General features: G+C 36.7%; 1 protein-coding gene across 2 annotated transcripts in view; it reads right to left on the minus strand.

Moving 5' to 3' along the window:
* Positions 1–9786: 9786 nt before the first annotated feature.
* CDC14A (cell division cycle 14A) overlaps positions 9787–15251 on the minus strand; it is a 176562-nt gene continuing 171097 nt past the window's right edge. For both annotated transcript variants that reach the window (XM_019035893.4, XM_019035939.4), the window contains exon 16: positions 9787–11809. In XM_019035893.4, the coding sequence (XP_018891438.4) occupies positions 11780–11809 (30 nt within the window). In that variant the 3' untranslated portion in view covers positions 9787–11779. The remainder of the gene's footprint in view (positions 11810–15251) is intronic.

Here is a 15251-nt window from a genome sequence, read left to right on the forward strand (position 1 = left end):
AGACTGAGAAACCCTGCCGTGGAAGTTAAAGGGTCAGGGTCAAATCCAGGCCCTGCTTGTTATTAGTCACGTGACCTGGGCAAGCTATTTCACTTTTACACACCTCAGTTTTCTCATTTGTAAAATGGTGATAATGTCACCTACCTTGGAGGAGTCTTCGGCTTCCCGAAGTGGCCAGCGCTTACTCTAAGTGTGTTGCATTCTAAGTGTGTTGCACGTATTAGTGACAATGGTGATTCCTAACATGGGGCAAGGAGTGGAGGATAAAAAGTGACGTGACTCCTCAACAAGGACAAATCTGAGTTGGACAGGAGGCGTATGAAACACAGATTCATATAAACCCCATTTTTCCCTTCAAAGAGCCACTGTCTGTCATATGAAGTTCACAAAAGCATTTTAAGGGAGCTGAGACGACCCTCCCAAATTTGGGTGCAAAAGTGTGCATTTGTGCATTTTTCTGGAGAAAAGATTGAATAGTTTTATTGGTTTCTCAAAGGAGTTTGTAATCTCAAAAAGATTAAGAATGATTGATATTGTATCTAAATACTTGTGTCCCTCAAAAATTCATATGTTAAAATCCTACCCCCTAAGGTGATGGTATTAGGAGATGGGAACCTTTGAGGGGTGATTAAGTCATGAGGGCAGAGCCCTCATTAATGGATTAGCGGCTTTATGAAAGAAACTCCAGAGAGCTAGATAGGCCCTTCTTCCATGTGAGGTCATAGCTAGAAGGTACTGTCTATGAACCACAAAACCCTCACTAGACACCAAATCTGCTGGTGCCTTAATTTTGAACTTCTCAGCCTCTGGGACTGTGAGAAAAAAAAATCTGTTGCTTATAAGCTACCCAGTTTATGGTATTTTGCGATAGCACCCCAAACAGACTAAGGCATTATCTGATCTCATTTTATTGGAAAGAAAATTGAAACCCAAAGACAGTGAACTGTTTACTCAAAGTCACACACAAAATGATGGAGTTAGGCCTTGTAGCAGGTGGTCCCACAACACTAAGACAGATGGCTCTATTGGAGTGGGCTAGGACATAGTTTCCCAAACACAATTCCTTTTTCTATCCTATTAATTTATAAATTTCTACATTGATCTTTTCTGAGTTAATTAAGCTGTGATCTTCAAATCTTCTCTACTTAAACAACTCGGGTTTTGTTTAGATCTGCAGGCTGGGTTCCAGAATCTGAATTTTAACAAGCTTTTTTGTTAAACAAGATTCTTTCCATGCTGGTATCTGAGAATCATTGAAGTGAAGGATATTTAGGCTGCTCTTGTTAGTTTTTGAGTGTTGATTTGTAAAGCTGCCAAGACATTTCTTTTCAGGATTACGTTTCCAGTTTTTCCAGGAAAACCAATTTGAGCTAAAATTACTTTGGCTTGGTCTCTGTCCAGAAGTGACTTTTTTTCCAGTAAGAAGTTTAGTATAGTCTATTTTTTGAATCTGCTTTAAAATATTTGTCTGATTGAGATAGGAACTAGATGAGGAGGGTTTTGTATTTTCAAGCATTTAGGAATTATTTCGTGTAATTTAAGTGAGGACATCAAATTCATATTAAAGAGGGGTGTGTGTGTGTGTGTGTGTGTGTGTGTGTTCTCTCACATATAACACTGATGGGAAAAAAAGTTCATATGCTTTTAGGCAATTAGCCACAATTATCATCCTGCGTTAGAGTTAGGCAGCATTGACAAAATCACAACATAACTAAGAAATATCTAAGATATTGTTCATGAAATTTTAAAGTCTAAATTACATTGATTAAGAAACAAGAAAACCAGGAGCTACCATCCTGTTTCTACGTCACTGAGGTCATCATTGATGGTGAAAAAAAATTACTTCCATTTGCTGTATCTCAGAAATAGCCTGTCTTCTCCCTGCTTCACAGCAAATTGGCACTCTCAATTTCCAGAAAACCCTTTCTCAGCTATAGTCCTTGAAAATTTTGAAATCCTTCTCTGGATACTGGGCACAACCTTCTGAGCCTCAGTGAAAGCAATGGCCAAATATGTGTTAGAAGCCTCTGCTGTGGAATTTCAGAGGTACAGTCATCACCCCATTTCTGCTGCTTATCAGACATCTCTTAGATATCCCTCAAACAGCATAAACCAAACTAAACTCCCTGTGCTTGCAGCTTGTTGGGGTGCGGAGTAGCAGTGATTCGCTGTGTGCTTAACAGCCCTCATTTCATCCTAATCACCTCCACACCCCTCATGTGGTGGGAAGTCAGAGTGTGCGTATGCAGACCCAACTCTGAGTAGAAGTTGCTCCTAAGGTTTAGGGTTCTTTCTCAGGTGGGAATATGCAATATTTTGCACCATTCATTTGGCCATTACTCTGTACCACACTGTTTGTCAGTGCTGCCCTGGAATATCTCTGTCTTGCTGTGCTACATGTATGGTAGATACTTGTCTTATCTGCCCAGCAAACCCCTTCATCACATACTTTTTTTGAGTTAGAACCCCTATGGGTCAGAAAACTATTATTTTTCACTTGATTTCAAAGGGAGTTCCCTGTTCTCTTGTGAGCTCAGCCATTCAAACTCCCCACCCCACCCCAGCCACAATTTGTAGGTCCAGAGGTGATTATGAGTCACTTCCCAGTGGTGTGGGTTCAGGGCTGACAGTCAGGCCAGTGTCCCTGGTGACTAAACCCTAAGTTGCAAAGATGTGGCCTCTGTTGGCATCCATGTTGTCATGAGATAGGATGTTCCTGCTAATTTGGAGCTCTTGGTTCCAGCTGTACCTGAGGCCCAGGCACTTATCATTTATTAGGTTCCATACACTTGTGGCCTAAACCAGTTAATGTTGGGTTTCTCTCACAATCGAAAAACACCAGTGAATACATGATTATGCCACTTCCCCAAGTGGGTTGTGAGCTCCTTGAAGATATGGATGACGGCATGGGGAAGATACCTTCTCATCCTTGTCCCATTTATTTGTATTCCCCACAGTTCCTACTATCCCTTGAGCAGGATATTAACTGATAGATGAGGGAGGACTATTTAGCCTATTATTTCTCAACCTAAATCTCAATTTTTAAAAGCTATTCTGAAGAATTAAAAATCTTATTGTCTAAAAGTTCCCCAGGGATAGGGGTGCAGGGAGGAATCCTAAAGAGACAATGTTAAATGGTTGGAAAGTTTGACTCCCCCTTCCCTTAAATGACATGAAAGTATTTAAGGTTGTAAAAGAAAAGAGAAGAAGAAGGAGGAGGAGGAGGAAGAAGAAGGAGAAGAAGAAAGAAGAAGGAGAAAAGGAAGAAGAAGGAGAATAAGAAGGAGAAGAAGGAGAATAAGAAGGAGAAGAAGAAGAAGAAGAAGAAGAAGAAGAAGAAGAAGAAGAAGAAGAAGAAGAAGAAGAAGAAGTAGAAGAAGAAGAAGAAGAAGAAGAAGAAGTGAAACAAATAATTTGAGTCTCCTTTTCTCTGTATAGTGGTTCTTATTCCTACCGTGCATCAGGAATTACTTTGGAAGCTCTAAAAAAAAATTAAAAATAAGTCTTAGGTCCCATGGCTCAAGTTCTGATTTAATAGGTCTGGAATAGAGCCTGGGCACCATTTTTTTTTCCAGAAAACTCTGGAATTTTTATTGCGACTGTGGTGAATTTATAGATGTAAACAGAGAATACTGACATCTCGAGTTTCATTGGAAGTACCATAAATATGTTATCCCTTTCTATTTGTATAGATTTCTACAGCTTTATTGAGGAATGATTGATGTATAATAAAACTACATATATTTAATGTATAAGATTCAATTAATTTGGACAGATGCTTATACCTGTGATACTATCACCACAATCAAGGTGATCAACATATCCATTATCTCCAAATGTTTCCTTGTGGAGGAAACACGCTTTTATTTTGGTAAGAGTACTTCATGTGAAAGCTACCTTCTTAACAAATTTTTAAGCTCACAGCACTGTATTGTTAACTATAGGCGCTAGGTTGTACAGCAGATATCCAGAATGTATCTGTCTTATAGATAACTGTAACTTTATAACAGGTGAACAGCTCTCTATTTCCTCCTTTGTTTTCCCGTCTGTGTTCCTCAGAAAACTGTGAAGTTCAGCATAACGGTTTTAACTTTGTATCTGTTGCTCCACAGTGGTCTTTCAATAAACGTTGCTGAATGAGGGACTGAATATCAATCCACTGTCAACTTTCCAATCTGTGTGGGTAAATATGAGTTCTTATATTTTATTCCCTTCCCACTGTGTCAATTTTTTCTGAACCAGCAATGTCCCCCACCAGAGGCAGTAGCCCATTAAACCTCCCCGAATCTTTTCCAATACAGCTTGTTCGAAGTTCTGCTCCCCGTAGGAAGCTTTCCCAAACCAGAACTCTAGATGTAATGGCCAGAGCTCCACTCAAGAAAATGAATCTATGTAACCATTTCTGAAGAACTCAGATAAAATGTGAAAAGAAATACAAAGTGGAATTTTTAAAAAGGCCTAACCTATGCTTATTATGTTTCAGTTACGTGGGTTACAGCAATAAAAGGCATACAACCCTAATTAAGGATGTCACAGCTTAGTGAGAGAGAAAAAAAAAATTATACTTTGCCAAACCCAGAGTGAGAAAGGCTTCCTGAAGAAGGTGGAAAGCAAGCTGACTACTGAAAGGATTGACTTTATGTGGCATGTGCAAATATGTAAGAAGGTGACTTAAAAGGTAAGAACAAATTTTTTAGAACTTGGTTTTTAAAAACTAAAACATAAAAAATAATTAAAAGTTTAAAACATTCCTAAGCAAGAGGTATACTTGTGCAGAGAAAGTTACAGATGCCCACAGACCTTCCATTTAGCCTAATACCAAGAGTGAGCTACCCTGGACTCCTCTTGTGAATCAAAATCCCCAGGCAGAAGAGTCTAAGGACATGACCTATGAGCAAGACATTTTGTCAGCTCAAAATGATCCCACTTAGATTGACGGCTTGGCATCTGTAGACTTGCAAAAGCTGTTAAGCCTTAGGGTAACTTTAATTATTCAATTACTGTAGGCCAAACAAGGTACTAAGTGCTACAAATCTGTAAGTAATCTATATGCTATCTTCTCATAGCCCTAAGATGTATCCATTTCTAGAAATGTTGTACCATTTTAATTTATATTTTTATCGTTATAAGTGCATCATTTTAAAAGCCTCTGTTGCCTGCTTTTTTGCAATCTTTTCTTAGCTTTAATTTTTACTATCTTTAATTTTCTTTAAATTGCAGTATTTTTAAAACTGCATTAACTTACATTTTTATTTTTTACTTATAAATAACAGGGAGGTGGCATAGATATTGAGAGCAAAATTTTGAGACTAGTTTATCTCTTAAAGCAAATATGAGTTGGTGCGTTTCTCCTACTCGTTTGGCCTGAAAGAGGTTGGAATATTGTAGACATCAGGTGGTAGCAGGTTTACTGTGGCCAGTAGAGTGTTTTATAAGGGGAAGCTGAACCACTTCCAAATTTATCCATTTGAAAACAAAACAGAAACCAGAACGATGGCCCATCTGGAACACTGGAGTCCCAAAACATAGAGTTCCCGTCTCCTAGATCACAACTCTTCCCTCCACAAACAAGTTTTCTAAAAACACAGGTTTTGCGTCAACAGCCTGAGGGAAAACTGCACATTAATTTACGTGGGCTTTAGTTACTACAAAATTAGTTGGCTGTAATCTAGAGTATACAGAAAAGTATCTAAAAATCAGGCCTGAGACTGTCTTGTCAATGGCTTGCTTGCAAGGTTGTCTTTGACTTGTGCCTGAGAACTTGCCTGGTAAACGGTTCCCCTACACTGATATAAAACTTCTTCTGAATGATAAGTGTGGTTCATTGCACCTAGACTGTGTAAACAATATGGTTTATGTGGAATACCTGCTTTCCTTCTGGGCGCCTGGAATTTTGATCATGCTCTTCCAAGGCTGCCCATGTGACCAGCCCCCAGTAGAAACCTAGGATGCTGAGTCTGTAACGAACTTCTTTGGTAGAAAATGTTTCACACTTGTCACACCTCCCTAATGGGGGAATTAAGTGTGTCCTGCGCGACTCCACTGGGAGAGGACTCGTGGAAGCTGGTGCTTGGCTTCCTCCAGATTTCACCCCATGTGCCTTTTCCCTTTGCTGATTTTGCTTTGTATTTTTTTGACTGTAATAAGTCTTTCCATTTAAATAAATCTTGGGTATAACTATACGTTGGGTCCTGTGAGCCCTTCTTAGCAAATTATCAAAACTGGGAATGCTCTTGGGGGCCCCCAATACACAGGGCTTTCCTGATTAGATAAATAATTAGATCCTGACTTAGTAACTGACTTTCATCTCTCCTCCAGACCAGATGAGTGAACTTTTCCTCTTTTGGTTTACCTTAAAAATTAACGATCCTAACTACTTGTCACTTAAACAGAAATCCTTAATTAAGGATAATTTGCCCCAACAGATTTGACTTTAAAATAGATCAAACTAAAGTCACAGTTTTTCAGCTTAGATTTTCAAGGTTGCACTCAGCAGTCCCACTTCTTGTCATGACAGGGCAGCCATCTCAGGGCCAGCATCTCTGATTCACCCTCCAGAACAATATGAGAGAAAGAGAACTCCGGGGCTGGTGCTCTATGGGGATGTGATACGAGACTGAGACCAGGGATTTTGCCACCAGTGTCTCTGCTAACAGATGTTAGCTGTATAGTTCCTGCAGTGTTGCCATCTGACGTGGTGCCCGGCCATTTAGTTGTTGGTCATTGAAGGCACCAAAATGGTAAAGTAAGCTACCAGCTGGGCCTCAAGCAGCAGGAAAAGTCTAGGATTGGCTGCTATGCTTGTGAAACTCATTGGTATGAAAAGTGGAGAAGGGAGAAAGAGGAAGTGAATATTACACAAAACCTCAAATCAGAAAAAGCTAGGCCTACCTTTCCAATCCTGCTGGTCACACTCAGCAGATGCAACATTACTTTACAACCTCAAGCTGCTTGAAAAGCTAACTGGTTACCTCTTTCCAGAGTTGATAAAACTGCCTGGAACATGCTTCTTGAAGTATGGTATCCAATTTATGTTTTTCCATTTAAAACAAAATATCTCTTTGCCTGTAAGGAACCTAGATTTTAAGAAATGGCTCCCTCTCCTCCATTGTTTTATTCATTTTTGGTTTTGTTTTTTACAAAGATCAGCTCCTTTCTTCTCAAGTCTGTGGGACCCCTGTGTCTTCCAAGTTTTATTTAACTTTCCAATACAAAAAGGCATATGTTATACTTACATTAGCTCTAGTAAAGCCCAGTTATATGGTAGGCTGGTAGGAGAGTAGTAGGTAGATAGATAGATGATGGATTCTTACAGTAATCTGATCTCTGGTTCCAATTTTGTCCTTCCACGTACTCGACATAATTATTTTCGGGGATCTGAATATCAAGACTGGCAATCTCACTTGGAGATAATCTTTTCTTCAAAATTGAGTAAAGTGAGTGCCAATGAAGAGTCCTGGAATTGACTAAAACTGTGTGTTTGGCATAAATATGCCCAGTCTGGAAAGAAAGGACAGATCTCCTGTGATGTCTGAGAGGCCTCTTTATCTCAGCTTCAAGTCTCAGTGTCAGTTGTCTTGAAATTCGATGTCCAAAGCCCCTGTTTACTCTCCCTATGGTACACCTGCTTGGTTCTATGAAGCCACTTCAGATCCTTTTGGAAGACAGCCATAATATAAATAAAGAAAATACAGTTGGCCATCCATATCCATAGGTTCCACATCCATAGATTCAACCAACCAGGGATAAAAAATATTCAGGGGAAAAAAAATTGCACCTCTACTGTACTGAACATGTACAGACGTTTTTTGTCATTAGTCCTTAAACAATATAATAATGATTTACATGGTATTACATTGTATTAGATATTATAAGTAATCTAGAGATGATTTAAAGTATACAGGAGGATGTGCATAGGTTATATGCAAACACCACACCGTTATATATAAGGGACATGAACATCCTCTGATTTTGGTATCCGCAGAGGTCCTGGAACTAATCCCCCATGGATATGGAGGGATGACTACATATTTGATAGATTACTACCCCCAAATCTGAAGTTTTAATGTAAATATTTGCAGGTAGAGTCATTTCTACAGTTATTACCATGCCCCATTCTTCACTTGGAGTACAACTTCTCAAAAATGCGTGGTCAACTTGATTCGAACCAAAGAAGACACCGCAAGTGGTGATGTGATTTACTTTGATTTTGGTGGCGTGCAGGTTAAAACGAGGCATGGAGAGTGAGAAGTTCAGCTAATTTATGTTTGTCCACTTAAAACCTGTTCCAAATACATTTCGCATTAAAACTAGTCTTTTAATGTAAGTTTCTACTTGTACTTAACAAAAAAAAGTTTAACATTCTTGAGAAAAGCTATTTTTCTCCTTCTTGATATGATTATCATAATTCAATCCATAGAGAGGGAACTGGGTGGGAATATATTAACATTTCAATTCAGCTCAAAATAACTTAATACAATTATTTTCTACTTTCCATTATATGCCATAGTTGTCAACCCTATGCAACCTATGTGTAAATAAAGGAGTTTTCTACTGTAAATTATATCCTTCTGTAATTGGAATTGTCCCTAATTAATCTTCTGAGGAGACATACAGTGACCAAATTCTTGCTTTGCGAAGTGTTGCAAAGGGGACTCTGCCTTATGACTTTTGGAACGAGTACAGACTTCTTATATGACATGAAGCCCATGGAGTCCTGTTCAGCTTATATACTAACAACTGGTTTAATTAGACTCAACATATTAATGGTTTAACATGTCACTGAAGAAAGCATAGAAGTAAAAACAATTTTCAAAATACATTTGTGTATAGTTGGTAAATTCATGTTCCTGCTATATTTGAATCACATAGATAGTTTTCCCAGGTGTGTTTTGAGATTTATAAATCATTTTACATCTAAGGATAAAAAAAGAAACAGGTAAACTCAATAGGTGAGAAATCTGTTGAAACCAGCTAATTGATTTGTTTTTTTACTTTCTTTTTCATAAAAACCCAATCTGTACAAAAAGAGATTTCCTTCTGCCCTGTGAAAGAGGTTCATTAATTCATAAGAAATCTCCTTCTTTAAGATGTGGTCCTATGAAAACCTTGGTACCCCAATTGTTTCATGCAGTGTTGTTAGGACAGCTATTTGCAGATTCCCAATTCCAAATGTAAAACTACCTTCTCACCCACAACCTTTCCTTTGCATTCTAAAAAAAAAAAAAAAAAAAATTTAAGAAAAAAAACCTCAGAAACATCATAACCCAAAGAGATCCAGTTTACTATATAAAATATCTCCAATAAATAGTGTAGCTTCTTCCTCCCAAGCTGACTTTTCAGGGCATAGATCCAACAGGTGTGAGGTTTCTTCTAACTGATTTATTTCTATAATTTCTCATTTAGGAAAAATGGCATTCTTTTTCAAAAGGAACTGATGACCAATCACACAATAGTCATCAGAAGTCATAAATGACTAAGCAGGACCCAAAACACTGATCAGGATCAGTATTTTATTGACAGTAAAAAAAATAAAGGGAAAGCAAGGAAGAACCTAACATTATATGATTTTTGTGAAATTCAAAGTATAAGGTTTCTGTGAGCTCACTGTCATGTATTTCAGGCAATGGCCACAACCTAGAAAGTCAATAAAAGCTAAACTAAAATCCAGAATAGAGATCTTGAAACACTCAAGGCACTGACCACACTGAACCAAAAATAAAATTATAAAGAGACTTCAGTACATTGATAACTCAAAAATTCAAATTATAAACACCAAAAAATAAGTAAATTGAATAAAACTTTTATTATTTATTAGCAGTGTATTCTTCTACACTTTAAAATAGAGCAAAATATCTTTTGGAAGATAAACTATTCATAACAAAATACATGTCAAACAATTTTTATTATCAGAGTAAAATTACTTTGCTATATACTTTCTATATTATATACATCCACTTCTTGGTGTGTCTATGTATGCACATGTGTAAAGTAATTTTTAGACATGTACATGTACATACATATGACACATATACACACATAATTATGGGAAATTTACAGTAGTCAACTTTACAATCATTTTAACAGCGTCACACAAATTAGTGTTCACAGAACTAAAACTGTCAACATGATTCCCTTTCCCCTACTTCTCAAATGTCATCTGAATTACTTTTTATGATAACTTGAAAAAAATACTGTCATCTTCCTATACAATTAACCAATTTTTATAATAACTCATAATAAAATATTTTACTTTTTTAACTTTAGAAAAGATACATAATTCCACTTATTTTAGTTTTTGATTCCTAAATCATACAATTCATTTTTTTCATCAGTTGAGTGTAATTTTTGGTACTGCAGTTACTGAAGGTTAATTTAACAAACCTGAGTCAAACATTCATTCAAATGCCTTTTTTAAAAACATAAAACATGAACAAGATGTTTTGATGAAGCATATATAATAGACTCAAGGTACCCTCCCCTAATAAATACATTATAAATAACTCAATGGTTGGGAGTAAAGCACTTCATATGAATCCATTTAACTAGCACTTTCAGTGTCGAAGCAGTCCATTCTTAAGCAGCCTGGAAGGATATCAGGATGTAACGCTCCTCGATTCCTCATAGAAATGAAACCTACAGGCTTCTGAAGACCTAAATATCAGATCATACTTACATGAAAGGGCTGTGAGTACCTATAAGGGTCCTTTCATTTTCATAGTAGGTTCCAGATATGCTAGCGTGTGCAGCAGGGGGTTGTACCCTGTTTTAAAAATATCTCCTTTAATACAGAGAACTACTCAGCAGCATCTTTTTCAGTTTTTTCTCTCCATTGATTTAAAACTGATGTCAAACCATGTGTGATTACAGGCAACAACAACCTCACACCCAAAGCAGGATATCCCAATTGGGTTAAGAACTCTTTTGAAAGGAGGAAGGAAAAAAACATTTGGAATATTGAGTCATTTCATAGAGAAAAACCATGAAACCATGCTCTCAGAAGAAATATTCAGTGAATTCTGATCTTCCACTGCATGCTGTATTTTAAAGCTCCCCAGGATGCAAAACTAACTCAAATTGGCTCAGCAACAAAAACAATGGGAAAGGGAATTGTCCTAAATAAGCCATCCCATGCCATTATACTCTTGGTAGAGATAAACTTGGATAAACTCAGTGTAACTAAACTGACTTCCCAAAAGAATGAACTGACCTGCCATATTTATAGTGGGAGCATAAAAGTCACTTTCTAAAAACGTTCTCCCTTACTTCTTCTTAATAAGAAGGAATTATTTATTCATTAGAGACAAAACCATACTAAAACTAAACAGATTTAAAATACAAATTTTTGGTAGCAAACAGCAGGAAAATCTAAATCAAAATATAGTCTAGTTTTTACATAATTTTATATATTTATAAATTTATCAAAAGTCTTTTAAAGTTCACAATACATATATAATGTAACACTGTACATGTAAATATAATAATAAATGTATTACCAAAATACATTAAAAATAACCTTTCAAAATACCAAATTCAACATTAAAACTGTCTTTAAAAGTATGGAAATCTCCATAAACATAGTTTCAGTGCATTTATAGTAGTCATTAACCAGTTTTCTGTTTTCAAGTCTCTTGAAGGTGTTATCTTAGTGCTCTCTTTAATTTAAGGTAGGAAGGCAGAGATATTCTTCCAGCAAGAAGTTGCTTTCCCTCTCCACTGCTCGTCCAGATGAAGAAATTGTGTCTAAGAGAGGAACAGCTTTCACTGGAGTGGCAAGGCCTTAGTAATGAACATATTCAGACTGAAGGGACTGTGCAGGGAGAGACATAAACTGAGGTTAAATTCCATCACATGTAAAACTTCTAGCAAGTCATGCCGCTTCTCCCTTCCACACAAGACAGCTTAGAGATCAACGAAATAAACTAAGCCAAAACAGAAACAAAAAGACGGGAGACACAAAGCATTAGCTAAGTAAGAATGAGATATTCAATTATGCAAAGTGATTGTAAGAAAACTTTATATTTTAAAAGGTTTACTAATTTATTTATAGTGATTAAAAAATTAAGTTTTAATTTAAAAATCGGTAGGTAGCCTAAACTCATCTCTAAGCATTTCTGCAATTAATGAGTTTTACTTAAAAATATTAAAAGATACTTTTAACTAATTAAAGATTACTAGAATATACTTTGAGATGATATATCCTTAAATTTAATTCAGTACATATCAATGGCATGTTTCTAATGCAGTAGAATTAGCAGCCATTAAAATAAATTCCTTAAGAATGCTTGAATTTATACATATCTTACACATCCTTTCCCTTAAGGGGAAATGAAGTACTACCAGCTTGAAATCTGATCTTAAGACCCAAAAACATTTATGCAGAAGAGTCTTGCTGTCGGAATTTAATAAACAATAGGCAATTTTCAAGTAAACCATACAAATTCTTCCACATCACATTAGATACTAACATATAAAAGGATTGTGATTGGGATATGTAATCAGAATGCCTGGGACAACAGACATAAACCAGGAAAAGATAAAGAGAGTTACAGAAAGTTTGCCAAACAGTTATTTTTTTTAGCAGGAAACAGTGATTAGAAAAAGGAACATAAATCAATCTAAACATTAACAAATTTTTTGCTCAATTCTTCCAATTAAATGCCTGAGGATAACAAAGTTTACTTGATTTTCTAGTAAATGCCCTTTTCTCCCACCCAATAATTATTTCTCAAATTAGTCTGTAACATTTCATTAACAGGTCTAGTCAATTATAAGACAGGTCCATTTTGGTGATGATATAGGTCATCAGTAAAAAAGAATCTGTCCATTTTCCAAAGAACTTACAAAAGGATTCAAGCTATCTTTTCTCAGCTTCAAAACTGCAGTGAATTTTACACCCCATGAACAGCCAAATGGCTGTTCCTGAGTAAGTCCCTATTAACACAGTATGTCAAAGAGTTATGGTCCCTGACCGCAAAGGGCGAAAGCCACAATGTCATAACAGATGTGAAATGAAAAGACAGCGGTGTTGACATTAAATAGTAATATACATAGTGTAAAGTTAACATCATGCACCAGGAAAGGCTTAGGTGAGAGGTAGTAAGGGAAATGGGTGGTTCTCAAGGCTGCCAGTTTCAAGAGCTGTAGGAAGAATGGAAAAGGTTTGGCTATTGACTTTCTTGTATGTGGTTCATGCTAATACTTCAAAATAGGTGTGAGATGATCAAGAATCGAGCACTATACTATAAATATACCTGAACCCACAGTGCGAATAAAAGAGGTAAGACCCTAAGAAAGTCCAGTGAAGTTGGTCAAAAGCCTTGAAGCCCATATACATTCCACTTGAGGGACGCCAGCTACCACACTCGCAATTAGAGCATAAACATTTTTCTACCTGCTTTTTCTCAGTTTCTTCTAAGTCTGGCAAGCAGTCAGAGGGCAGAGCCAGTTAAGTCCCCCAGCTATAAGAATGCCACAAAGGTATGTTGTGCATGTATGTGTGTGTGTGTAGCTCAGCTAGTGCTTTCTTGAGAATATTTAACTTTTACTTTTGTTCTGATTAGTAAAGTTGTGCATGTTATCACTAACAGAAATCAGAAATTCTTCAAACTGCATATAACTTAGAACAAAGTTGTTCTTGCAAGCTCCATCAATTATCAATAAACAGAGATGTAGCAAATAAACATTAGACAAGCGACCTTTGTTAAACCAACTTTTTTACAGGGTAAAGTATTTCATATGTACATCAATATAGAGGGGCAAATATGTGTGTGTGCATATATTTATATATATAAACACACACATATATATATTCATTTATTTACATATTTATTTAGTGAATCACAGTACCCAGTGAACTGGAAAACAGAAAGTCTAGAACATTTTAAAGATTTCTATTATTCATGTGGAGAATATATTCATTAGTCTTCTGTCCAAAGCCTTTACTTCCACACAGAGCTCACAAACTCTGGCTGGTGTTTAATCTAGCCTCAGATACAGCTCACCACAAGCCCCACTATTTCCAACACCGTAATTTGCTCTCGTATGTTGCCTAACTGGCCCTGCAGGTCTCTGCAAACAAATGATGACACCATTTGGCCAACGAATTGACCTTCTGTCCCACCAGTTCAATTCATTCAACAAATAATTACTGAACATCAGTTGTATCTATTAAGCACTAGAGGATAAAAATACAATACCAAAGTCCTCAAAACAAAACATGTTCCATGGTTTCTTTATATGGTATAAAGGAAAGGGAAATAAAAGATCAGTAAAAAGGGTTCAGCAAATTATTCTGACATCAGTATTTTGTAACAAATTAACTTCCTTTCATTTTCAATCTAAAATAAAAATCTTAATACAAATGCACTAAGGGGGCCACAGTGGCTCACACCTGTAATCCCAGCACTTTGGGAGGCCGAGGCAGGTGGATCATCCGAGGTTAGGAGTTCAAGGCCAGCCTGGCCAACATGGCGAAACTCCATCTCCACTAAAACTACAAAAGATTAGCAGGGCATGGTGGCACATTCCTGTAATCCCAGCTACTCGGGAGGTTGAGGCAGGAGAATCACTTGAACCCGGGAGGCGGAAATTGCAGCGAGCTCAGATCACACCATTGCACTCCAGCCTGGGTGATACAGCAAAACTCCGTCTCAAAAAAAAAAAAAGAAAGAAAGAAATACACTAAGGGGAGAAGAGAATTGTTCAAGTCTCCAAGATCTATTCACTTAACAAAAGCATAACTAACACTGTGAGACCTTTCTATTCAGGGAGCAACAGTGTTGGATGACAGGAATATTTAAACTTCAGGTATCACATGGTTATCCTATGGGGTTGTGCTGACGGTCTCTCTGGGTCATTTGTACTCAGCCACAGTTGAGGAAACCTCAAGGAAAAACACAAGTACTCTCCATTTCAAATCTTAGACAGGATAGATAGATAAGCCAGATGAGTGACTGGTGGGACCTAATACACATCGTAACAAAGCATAACTTCATGCTTTTTTTGTAGTCACAGGTAGGACTACCAACTATATACAACGTTTTCCAAATGTCCATGTATTGTAAAATTACTAATATCCCAGAAAAGACAATAGCCAGTTACTAGCATTTTTAATTTTTATAGTAAAATTACATTTTATAGTAAAATTGCATTTGCATTTTGAATTCCATGAACAATATTATTGCTATTGATTTTCGTATTCAAAAATAGATTAAATACAACTAGCTGAACTTCTTAACAAATTAGATATA

This window comes from Gorilla gorilla, chromosome 1, assembly GCF_029281585.2.
Source record: "Gorilla gorilla gorilla isolate KB3781 chromosome 1, NHGRI_mGorGor1-v2.1_pri, whole genome shotgun sequence".
Taxonomy (NCBI): Eukaryota; Metazoa; Chordata; class Mammalia; order Primates; family Hominidae; genus Gorilla; species Gorilla gorilla.